Below are 12,095 nucleotides of genomic sequence, written 5' to 3' on the forward strand. Positions count from 1 at the left end.
TTTCTTAATAAAATCTTAAGGCACTTATAAAAGGATTTAAATATCAGCTGAAATATTGATATGTGGGAGGAAAGAACTGGACTTAAGGAAGAGAGTGGTATTTCGTTTTCTACCTTTTCCTTTCCGACTTTTCTTCAAAGAGAGAAAAAGGAATTTCTTTAGACTGTATTCCTAAGATAAAACAAAAGCATTAAAATAATTATAATTGTACCAGCGTACATAGGGGAAATAAAAAGTTCATTGTGCAGCCATGTAGATCCAACCTCATCATATAGGTTCTTTACTTTCATTCATAGTAATGGACTCTGCATAAATTTTTTCCTGAATTTTTTGCTTTCTGATACAGAGGTTAAGGGATATACTTTCCTAATGAAAACGATAGTGACCATAGCATTGAGAATAAGAATTAGAGCGTATTTGTAAGGCAGCTATAAGTTTCATGAGAAGTTACATTCTTGTGAGAAGGTTTCCTGCCCTATCTCATGAAGTGTTTAGAATTTCCTTCTTGTCTCTTCACTCATGCACTCTTCATCAAGTGTTCACTCTGTACTCTTTTTGCTTCAGGCTTTGCGCAAATGGTGAGAGCAAAATCTACGTGACCCCTAACTTCACCGTATTTATGAATTTCTACCTAGGAGACAGAAACCTGTTAATTAAAGCAAAAACAAAAATAAATATAACATCATAGCATGTGGTATAGTATCAAGTAGGTAGAGGATGTTATGAGAGTGAAAAACAGGGGGCAGTTGTGCTCGTCTGGCTTAACACTTAGGATGAACACACTGAGGGGTAATTCCTGAGTTTAGTTTTGAATCTGTGGAATTTGTAGTGCCTTTGAGAATGTTGTTGGATAAATGGGTCTAAAGCTTAAAGCAAAGATCCAGGCTAGAGAAACAAATCTGTGATCACTTGGCGTACGTGTGGATGTAGGTATAGAGGGAAAGGAATAGAGTCTAAAGTGAGCCTACAACATTGTGTGACGGGAGAGAGCCATTGACAGTAACTGAGAAGCATCAGACTCAGAGGTAGGAGCAAAACAGGGAAAATGTGATGTCATAGAAGCCAAGGGAGAAAGTTCAGGATCAAGGGAAAGCGCTTGAGTATTGAATTCTGATGAAAAGTCAAGCAGTGAGGACGAGAAAACACTTCAGAATTTAAAAAATTGGAAGTGACTGGTGACTTTATTAAGAATCCTGTTAGTAGAGACCAGAATTGAATGTGTTGAGGACTCGGCAGTCAGTTTGTGAGAGGCAGAAATGACAGTGTTTACCAAGACACAAAAGCATACCAGAACCTCACTAAGGAATAGAGCATCTTACAGTACCTTGTCCTGCTCTGAACTCTTTGGCACACACCCTCCTGTTTGTGAAATATTCTCTTTCTTTTCCAAGGGCTGAACACGTCAGAGGTAGTACCTCCTTAACATACTGCCAGGAAGAGGGATTTTGGAAACTCCAGCATTTCACACTGGATTGGACCACTGTTGTTGTGTCTTAAGCTTCGTTTTCCAAAAGAAGCATAACTGTTCCTAAGTCTAAATATCTTGTCTGATCCTACTTAAGGATGAATTGCTGGTCCTGTAGGGGCGCAGGCACATCTGTCTTCATAAGCTTAATCAGTGTCACATCAAACTTTGAGACACAGAACATTGGTAATTTCCCCCTGGGACTGTAATATACTCTTAAATTTTTCATGTGCCATTTCTCCGCAGATTGCAAGACAACAGCAGCAGCTTCTGCAGCAACAACACAAAATCAATTTGCTTCAGCAACAGATCCAGGTCAGAAATCATAATTTCATACGGACTTCCAATTAAGAAATAGATTTTGTTTCTCATTTTCAGGTGACCTGACTGAAATGAGCTCCAAAATAAAAGTTACTTTCAGCCTAATCATGACGTGTCACCCACGTGCCATGAGAATCTTGCACACGGTGGCTCTGTCACAGGCCCGACTGTGTCGCGATGTTTTAGGGGAGGCAAGCTGATGGTAATTTTTATCCTACACGGAAAGGAAATTATTGTAGAGAAATGTTTCATTTTCTCTATTCTTTAATGTTTAATATGTGCCTGGAAATGTTCTTAATGGGGGAGGTGCAGGGGAACCAAAGCAGAAAGGTTTTCAGTTAGACGTCGGTGGCAGGGAGAACTTTTTACAGTAGGCTCGAGAGCCACGTGTGATCAAGGTGGAAGTGAGGGAAGGTAACGATTTAGTGTTCAAGTCGAATTTCACCCTTCATACTGCGTGGAGAAACGAAGACTGAGGGCTCTATAACCTCCATATTTTTCTTCTGTGGAAATTTGCAATGATGAGAAGCAAAGCTGCCAGGGATAGCCTGTCTCTACCACTTGCTTGTGGCATGCGTTTTGCCAAAATTTGTTTCCTTTTCTGAAAATTCCCTTTCTGAAAGCACTCATTTCGTAGAGTATTTAGGAGGATTTAATAAAATCATGGATGTAGAGCTTTAGCATAGTGTCAAGGCACATCGTAAGTACTCAATACATACTTGCTATGACTAGCAAGAAGAGGACACTAGTTCATGGAGCAATGACTCCAACCTTACGGGACATCATCCGTCGGAAATCAACTGTTAGTTTTGCAGTCAGCTTATCTGGGGAGAAATTCATCATTCTCTTGAAGCTGTATCTTGAGAATCCAATATATTTTATTAAGTGTAAATATAAATGACAGAAGCAAACATGTCAAAATTATTTCATCCACGTGTTTATCATGTTTAGACTTATTTGCCAAAAAAGTTTATCCCATTTTATCTAACTGGGTTAGCTACACTTAATTTCTTTACTGTGGGTTATATAGCCCAGTCAAGGTTTACTCATTCTTATTCTACCTGAGATTTTAATGAGCACAGTTTCAGTGAGACAGAAAAACATCAGTGAAATGTTCCAACCAAGACTCCGTGCCTTCCTTAATTACGAACAGCATATTTCTAATGTGATATTATCTGTCTGTCCATATCTGGAGTGTGGTTATTCATTCAATGGTTTAAAACTGTTTTTCGGGTTTCATGTTTAGCCTAAGCCTGCTGCCTTTGAATGTAATTTTAGTTGATGGTACGAGGTTATCTACACATAAAATGTTTTTGATTATTGAAAACCAAAGATAATAGAATTATTATGGCAATTTCTCTTTATAAATCAGATACAATTCCATAGTGAGTGGTGTGGTCCTTTGCAAGTCACTTCGTTTCACTGTGATTTGATGAGGGTACCAATGGTTTTAAGTGTTTATAATTTTTATGAGACTGAGATAATCTTTTGTTAAATAGAATTGCAAAAATGTATGTAAACCCGTATTATAAATATGTAGAAGGCTCAATCAGCTGTGTTTTCTGACCATATAAATTGTGCAACGCCTTCAGTACTTACTTGTTTTGCAATTATTCCACAGTTATGACCACTGCATTCATAATGTGGATTTAAAGCTCTGTCATAATAACAAAATGTTGAAATTGGAGGATTTCTTGCTCCAGAGCATGGAGCATTGTACTTTATAAGGCAGAGCATTTTTTAAATGAAGTACCTTAAACTATTCTAGAAATGACATGACTATAGAAACTGTATTCCAGCGAGCTGGAGCCAAGTTTAATAACTTGCCCAAGATCACATGACTAGTTACAGGTAAAACCAGGATCAGAAGCAAAGTTTTCTGACTGTTAGTTGAAATTTTGCTGAGTATGAGAATTTTAAAAGCTTAGAATTTCTATTTGATCAAAATGTTATGCTGCTGACCTCCACTAGTTCACAGGGTAGACCAAAAAAAATCCAGTAGTCCCTAAAGGAAATAATGTCACACTGACAGTAATTTGGGGGAAACATTAAAAGATGCTGAGATACTATATCTGTGTATTTGTCCTCTTTTCTAGTGTTAGTACAGATAAATGATAACGACAGAGTCAAAACCCATCACGCTATTATTTTTAAAAAAAAGCCTGGGAATGTTTCAGGCAAAAAATAAATACCGAGCAAGAGTGACAGTCTGAAAGGAATTAATTTTCACAGCTTCTAGTATATTCATTAACTGAAATCATAGTTCTAAAGTATATTTTATAAAGTGTTAATTTGGAGCTGTCTAACAAACACTTAATAGTTATGAAAATCACAATATATTTAAATTAGTCTATTGAGAGATATGGGAAGCACTGATGTAGGGACATATGTAGAAACAGAAGATTAAAAACATGGAAGAGATCCTTTTTGGTCCCCACATAAATCTTTAACCATATTTCCTTTATAGAATTTTTTCTCTCCCTTTTCTTCTTTCTACTTCCTCCTTTTCTTTGTCAGCATAGGACAAGGAGGGAGAAGATTAAAAATCAAATCTGCTATAGTAGAAGGCAAATTAAATGTATAACAAATATTATTATGAAATGAATTTTTGTCAATATGTAATCAATGCTCACATAAGAATTTACCATAGATTAAATTTTCTTTGATATCTGAAAATATATAGTGTATTTTGAATTTGATCTACTTTTTTTTCTTTCTTAAATATGGAGCCTTAAGACCTTGTAGAAAAAAACATACCACTTACGTTATTCATCCTGATTGCATTTTTTAGATGTTTTGTGCCATTGTTCCTTTGGACCTTAGAAAACAATGCATTCTAGTTCCTCTCTTGATATAATAGTGGACTGCAGTGTTACTAGTCCACAGTTAGGGCTACATTTAAAATTTTTCTTTCAGCTATAAATACACAAGACGTTAACTTGGTTCAGATATTGGGAAAGTTATGCAGTACGTTAGATGGTCTAAGCAGATCTGTGAGGTGGATTAGATTGATAGGTAAGAGAGCAAAATGAATTTTCACACTTGATAGCTGTGTTAAATGACAGGAGGGTGATGTCCCCTAACATTTTCCTCATTCTTTCCTCTCTTTAAAGGAGAGGTTAATTTAGTCATCTTTATTCCATTCGAAGTATATTTCATTCAAGTTTAAAAACATATGAACAAGTTTGTACGTGTGTGTATGAACAGACATTCACATATTCTAATGACCCAGGTTATTTAAAATTTCTCTTGACCTGTTAATTCTATTTTCTTTCAACTCCAGATGAAAAGAACGGTGGTAAGTTTTACTCTGCAGTTATTTGTTGAAAGAGAAAAAAGCCATAGGAATTGGCAAATTAGCCAGTTTATTTAATCACTTAGGGTCAATTCTTTATGAACTGTTCTTATCTCTTTAAAAAGCAACCTTGGCTCTAAAATTGCATGATTCTAATTGGGTTGAAAACTCAATCTACATTATTTCTTTATAAAGACTTTATAGAGTTATAGCCTTCTTCCAAGTTTATTCACATAATTCATGAGGATTGAAAGTAGAATTAAGAGAATTTTCTGTCATTCTTTACAAGATCATAAATCAGTTCATTCTACAAATAAAATCATGCATAATATCAGAAACATCCCATCTTCCCTCAAGAATTTGTCTCTTTCTTTATGAGACCCTTAATTTTAGGAACACTAAGAAGGTTTAGTCTTCCTTTTCTACTATTCAGCAATATTTTTCTTTAATGTTTTTGTTTATTGTCCTTAAAAAAAAGAACATCTTTGCACTTTTACTTACTGTATCTAGCTAACTTTTAATGCACATTAATACGTAAGATGAAATTTGTAAATATTTCAGAGAAAAATACCCTTCTAGATTTTTTGAGGGTAATCTTTTTTTTTTCTTTTACTCTGTCGCTTGTGCTATAGTGCCCATCTTCAGCAGTTTTATTTCCTGACTTTTTTATAATAAGTCAGCCTGTTTCTAATACTGTTAGATGGTTTATGTTTCCAGTAACAATCCTAGACGAGTGGTTCATCTTGACCTGATTCACTGTTACCAAAACCTTTTAAAGTAAATGAATGAGTGACCTCTATTCAGCGTCCATCATGGCAACAAACTGAATGTTCCTGAAGACTCAAGTTCTCTTTTTGTCTTGAAGCTTTGTATAGGACACGGTTTCTGTAGCTTTGGGTGTGTGTTTGGGGGGGCCAGGGGAAGCATGTCCTAGTTTTAAATTTCTTACCCTTTTTCAATAATACTTAATGGAATTTAAAGTTCTTATTAGCATCTTAGAGGGTCAATCCAACAACATGCTCTAATATGAAATTGACTTAAATATTTTTAAGGGCGAATTTAAAGATATTGTACTTCTTTTCAAATGCATAATTTCATGATTCCCATACTGGAAGCTCAGTGTTTAAACTGTCATAAGAGATGCTACATATTTGTTGCATTCCCTCTTCTGATAAACTTTTCCAACTATTGTTCATTGTGTTCTCTTGGGGGCAAAGAATTGGTATTTAATAACCCCCTGTCATTGTTTCTGATTCATAAGGTAAGCACATGCAGGACTAATAGTAGCTTTGGGTCACTGATTCTGTCTGGAGCTAAGGATTGAGCAAAGGACAAATCTCTGTTCCTTTGTATTCTTCGTTGTGCAGTGTATATTCCATAGTATGTAGGAGAGAGCTTGATTCTTTAGGTGTTACAGGATTATATTTAACTGTATGAAACTTAAGTGTATTCAATGGTTAAACAAAAAGATAGAGAGCAGGTTCTATGGATTTAGACATACTCATGTTCAGTTTCTGCATCTTTGTACCTCATCTGCTATGTGATCTTGAGAAAATTTCTCAGTCCTTCTGAGTTTCATTATTCCCATCTATTAAATGGGAATTATAGTACCTAAGTCACACCTGGTTAGTCTGAGGATTAAATGGCATCATCCCTGGCATGTAATGAGCACACAGTGGTAAAAGTTTTTGCCTAAGTCATTTGAAAAACTTTTTTCTGTTTTTCTGATGATGGACAATTTAATGAATATTTCCATAGAGGAGAATTTCTAGGAAAAAAAAAATATAACCTACATGGCAGTAGCCACTGAAAAGTGTAAGTTCACTCTTCCAAATTTATATGATTTTAGAACTACGGCAGATTTTTAGAAAGCCTTTATTTTGACCTATCTCTCATTTTGACATTTGTAAAGTGAAACCAAATAAGGTTAGAAGATTTTCCCAAGGTCACATAAGTTGTTGCTTGTGGAACCATGGCTGGATTCCAAGTTCCCCAAGTCTTGGTCATTTTTATTTCACCAATATTCTGCCATTTAAGGCTTCATGGCCAAAGTTTTAAAATGAGTTTTCTTTCCCTGGGAACTTATTCCTACGAAGTAAAAATACATCTTGACTTATATACAGTTGAATGATTACGTTGCAGTCATGGGCTCAAACAATTTGTGATAAAGGTTTCATTTTATTGGAGCCAAAGTTCTCTGAGCTCATTAAGAGTTTTGGTAATTCTTGATAAATTATTATGCAGAAGGAAATCCATTGAAATATTGCATTGGAAACATAATAATGTTAAAGGTGAAATAATAGTACCTGACTGACCTGCTGATTTATGATTTCTTTCTCTGAGTGTGGTAAGTCGGAAGCATTTTACCCCCCTCAACAAGACCCCGCACATATACATGAGCACAAAGAGATTGCAAAGTAACCTTGTCTCTTTAGGAAACTGGAAATGCCAAGAATAAACACCATATAATTAAGGTAGCATTTCAACCTAAGAAGGAAATGCATTAACTCCTTGAGCTCCGACTAATGTTTTTCTGTATGAAATACAATATACCACCACTGGGAGGATATAGTTCTTGACATTCAGATAGATTATTAGAGGAGAAAATATGGAGATACAAAGTACCAGCTTTCGAAATGACTTTCCTCTCTTCCTTGTACTTTCTGGAAGGAGAACTTCCTATTGAGAAGATGGGTGTCCTCTCCTAAAAGAGCAGTGATGATAACTGCAGGTCTGTCCTTTTACTCAGAGGGAGCCACTTTAAAATCCTTTAAGCATTGTTTTTTCTTTACGTACGTCTCCTGGTGATTACCTAATGATAGAATTTCAGTCATTCATATGATATCTCTGTCTGGACAAACCTGCTTTTGTAGATAGAGATACAGATAGATTGATATGCATATATATTTTTAAATTTGTATTGATATAACACATACCTAATGGCTAAAAGAGTACAAGAGAATAATGAAAGCAACCATCCGAGCCCAGTCCTCTGTACTGTGCCCAATCTTTTCACTCAGAAAAGATTTCCTTAAAATCTGTTTTTCTTTAATAGCCTTCTAGTATTTATTATACTTCTGTATATCAAATATTATTATAGTGCCGTTTCTGACTTATCAACTTTAAATATCATTAACTTGGAAACTGGAAATTAGTTCTGGTATTGCCAGTCCAGCACCCTCCCCTATACCCCTCCCTCACCTGTAATATAATGACATAAGTCATTTAAGTCCTTCCAATAGATATTCTTAAACTTTAAATAGTTAACTTACACCTCTTTTCTCAATCAACTATAAATAGTGTCTCTTAACACTTGCCTTGTCGGATGAGGATGACATCTCTCTTCTGTCACACACAGCTGCCAATTTCTGTTATCTGTGTGTTTACTCTAAATATATATAATACATGTGTGTATATATGTATGTGTAAATATACACATACACACATAGCTGTTGTGCTTTACCTGTTGGTTAATCCTAAAAACTGAAAATCAGTAGATGATTTTTAGGTTACAATATGTCTATATATTTTTCCTGCATAGTCTAAATAAGGTGCTCCGTATTTCATTTCTGTGTAGGTTTGAACTTTCCAACTGACTTTTCATTAGTCTTTCTTCCTCATATTAGTTGCCTTATTATCTCCGTAAATTCTCAAGAATAAACCAGATCTCCACAATCCGACCTTCCTTGACACCTTCTCCCTAGTCCTCTGTTCTTCTGCTTTCATTTGGTTTAGTTAGTCCTGCCGACATTCTAGGATGTCCCTTTATGGTTCTCCAGGGTCGAGAGAATCACTAGGTCCTATATTATCCTCCTTGCTTTATCTCCTTGTTTTGCTCCAGAATCACATCAAGAAACTTCCTAGAAAAAAAAAGGAGGGGCTCCTTTTTACCCCTCTACTTGATTGATAATTTGGCTGCAAATAAAATTGTAAGTTGGAAGTCATTTCCCTTCTATTTCAAATCCATCGATTCATCATCTTCTCGCATCTGTGAGAAATATGATGTTGATCTGATGTTTTTGTTGGTGTGACCAATATTTTTGCTTTCTGAAGGCTTTTAGTATCTTCTGTTTACTGCGGCATTTCACAATAAATGAAAAGTATCAGCATATATTCTGATATTTTTCATTTATTATTTTGTAAGCACCATGAATCTTTTGTTCTAAAGTTATGTTCTTTTGCTCTGGAAAATTATCTTGTCTTTTTTTTCTTGACCATTTTATCCTTTATTTTTCAGTTCTTTCTGGATCTCCTATTAGGCAGACATTGTATTTTCTGGGTTAGTAACTATGTTTCCTAATGTTCATTTTTTTTGTTTCTGTTTCTTGGTTCTTATTTTTAGGGGATTGCCTAAACTTTTATCTCCTAAATTTTTTAATTGGATCTTTGAGAAATTACCTTTTTAATTTCCATGAGCAACTTCTTTTCTCTAATTCTTTTTTCAGGTTATCCTATTGTTTAATGGATCATTTCTCCTTGAATATCTCAGGGTATACATGTTTGAGGGTGTTACCAAAAAAATTAAATTCTCACTTCCTTAAATTATCTTTTCTCTCATTTTCACCTCCTTGTTTATCTTGATGTTACTCTTTCAGCTTGAAGTTCTACTGGAATTAGAAAATGATTGGTTACCCATCCAGATTTAAGAATGAGATAAGAACAAGTAGACTGGGAGCTCTGACTATGAATGACACTTATCAACAGGTGGGCACTGCTTTAGCGAGAACAGGAAGCTGGCCATACATAACATGAATCCTGTATATGGGTACAGAAAGGTCTTTGTTCTGGGATTCCAATGATCATGCGCTAGCTATCGTAAATTTTCTTAGACTATTCAGTTTCTGTTGAAGTGGGTGTGATGTAGCTGGGGGAGAAGACGAGAGCCACTTTCAAATAATACTACTGTTTTCAACCCAGGTCTTAAACTCCTGTTCTCTCTCATATCTAGTATTCCAAGTCCTAAGACTTTCTGGTGATTCTGAGTAAAAATTAAGCCCTGTTTTCACTTAACCCCCTGCGTGTATACTCTAGTCTGTTTCACCCACTTTCATCAGCTAACACCCTACAATTGCTTTTCATCTTCCAGAACTTTGGTCATATTTCTTGCCTGTGCATGCCTTTTATTCTTAATTATCTTATGTGACATAGGCTTATAAATTATTTGTTTTTATTGTTTTAATGATGTCTCCAGAAAGAACTGAGATATATGCACATGGTCAGTCTATCTTGGAAATGTAAATCAGAACATCATTTAAAAAAATTCTTTCTTTTTAAATAGGAGAAAATATTCAGAACAGTAAACAGTATCTGGGAACAAAGGAGTCCTCATAAAGATGATGAAAGGTGAAGGTGAAGCTCGAAGCTCCAAAACCAAAATATGCAGTTCTAAGATCTGTATAACATAGAATATATTTTTTAGTTTCTCTGGTGGGAAAATAGTGGGGACAAGGGACATAGATATGGAGAATTTCACCATCGTTTTCCCCTTTTTGTTAAATTTGTCAAACAGTATGAGTTTATATATAATTTTAGACAATGACCTTGATATTTTAAACTTTTTAGTATCATTATTGAGACCCTAGTTGAAATAACAGCTATAGTTGATGATTCTGTTGAAGTGACGTTCACAACAGTTTTTGGAAGCTGTAATCCTGGTTCTGTAATTCATTCATCCTGACTTGGGCTCCTCAGTAAAGACATAAACAATGCATTTCAAGGAAGGAGGTCATTTCCTTTTCCTCATTTTTTTATGTGGAATCTCAGTCTTTCATGTTGTTTTCCTTTTTCTGTCATCCAGTTTCTGTGCCGTTTCTGTGTTTTTTCTTTCTCCAATCTTTGCAGTATGAGTTTTGAAGTGAACCCTGGTTTCATTTAATCCAGTGTGGTCATTATGGAATCACTGAGACTGGCCCGGAAAGCAGACCGAGAGCAGCATTTCCCATGGCTTTGCCACCTTTACTAAACATCATTACCTGTGGAAAAAGCTGAACGTTGTTCTTCACTGAGGCTCTACAGTTCGTATCTTACCAGTTAACAAAGCAGAATCCATCAGTGCTTAGATGAAACCTGGGAATGTAATTATCAAATAGTGGGAAACAAAACAAAGCAAGTTATCAATAACAGGTTTGGAGAATATAGGTCAAAAGTCAATATGTTGGCCTAAATGAACTTCTTTTGTTTCACCTTAATTTATACAGTTAGTGTGGTAAATAAATGTGGTAGCAGGAAGTGCTCACAGAGTCTTTAGAAAGAATTTCTATCTCCTATCTTTGAAGAGAGTTGACAAATAGGTAGAAAATTAGATGCCAGTGAAATTAACAGTGTTAACATAAAATGAATTAATTCTACGAAGAGTAATTATATCATGAGTCAAGACATACATTCCAGACGTGCCTAGCACAGGGCAAGTTTCCTTCGAAGAGCTCTCTAGCCAGAGTACTAATTTCTACTCAAGAGTTGGTAAATTTTTATGTAATTTACAGGCAACGAGAAACTGATTGACTTTTTACTCTGTGTGTGCGTGTTTATTTGGCTCTTTTCTTCAGAAAAGAAAGATTAACAGTTAAAAAACATGAGAAAGGAGAGGTAAATAGAACACAGGATACCTTTATGATACCAGAATGGTCCCCAGTTTTCCCTTGAAGCAGAAACAAAAGGAAAACTGAAGATGTTTCTTTTTCAGTGAATATTCTAGAAGTGCTTAATTCTCAGTCTTTATTATACTGGAGCTCACAGCAGCATTCAATAAAGTTGACCACTCCCACTTTCTTGTAACACTCTTTGGTTGGCCTCCAAAAGACCACAGTCTGCTTTTCTTCCCCATTCTCAGTCTCATTTGGTAAGTTCTTTCCTGTCCTTAAAAAGCTAACTTGCGTTTATTTTCCATCCTCTGACTTCTTTATCTCCACTTATTTCCTAAATGATCCCATCTAAAGTCTTTGTGTACCATCCTATGCATAATACTCCAGAATTTATCTTGAGAGCCTCTGTCTCTCACCTGGACCTCAGAATCTA

General features: G+C 35.4%; 1 protein-coding gene across 7 annotated transcripts in view; it reads left to right on the top strand.

Moving 5' to 3' along the window:
- The window catches only part of SOX5 (SRY-box transcription factor 5), a 991,328-nt gene that overhangs the window by 789,604 nt on the left and 189,629 nt on the right, over nt 1-12,095 (top strand). For all 7 annotated transcript variants that reach the window (XM_060306246.2, XM_060306247.2, XM_060306245.2 and 4 more), the window contains one exon: nt 1,712-1,780. In XM_060306246.2, the coding sequence (XP_060162229.1) occupies nt 1,712-1,780 (69 nt within the window). The remainder of the gene's footprint in view (nt 1-1,711; nt 1,781-12,095) is intronic.

This window comes from Globicephala melas, chromosome 10 (assembly GCF_963455315.2).
Source record: "Globicephala melas chromosome 10, mGloMel1.2, whole genome shotgun sequence".
NCBI lineage: Eukaryota > Metazoa > Chordata > Mammalia > Artiodactyla > Delphinidae > Globicephala > Globicephala melas.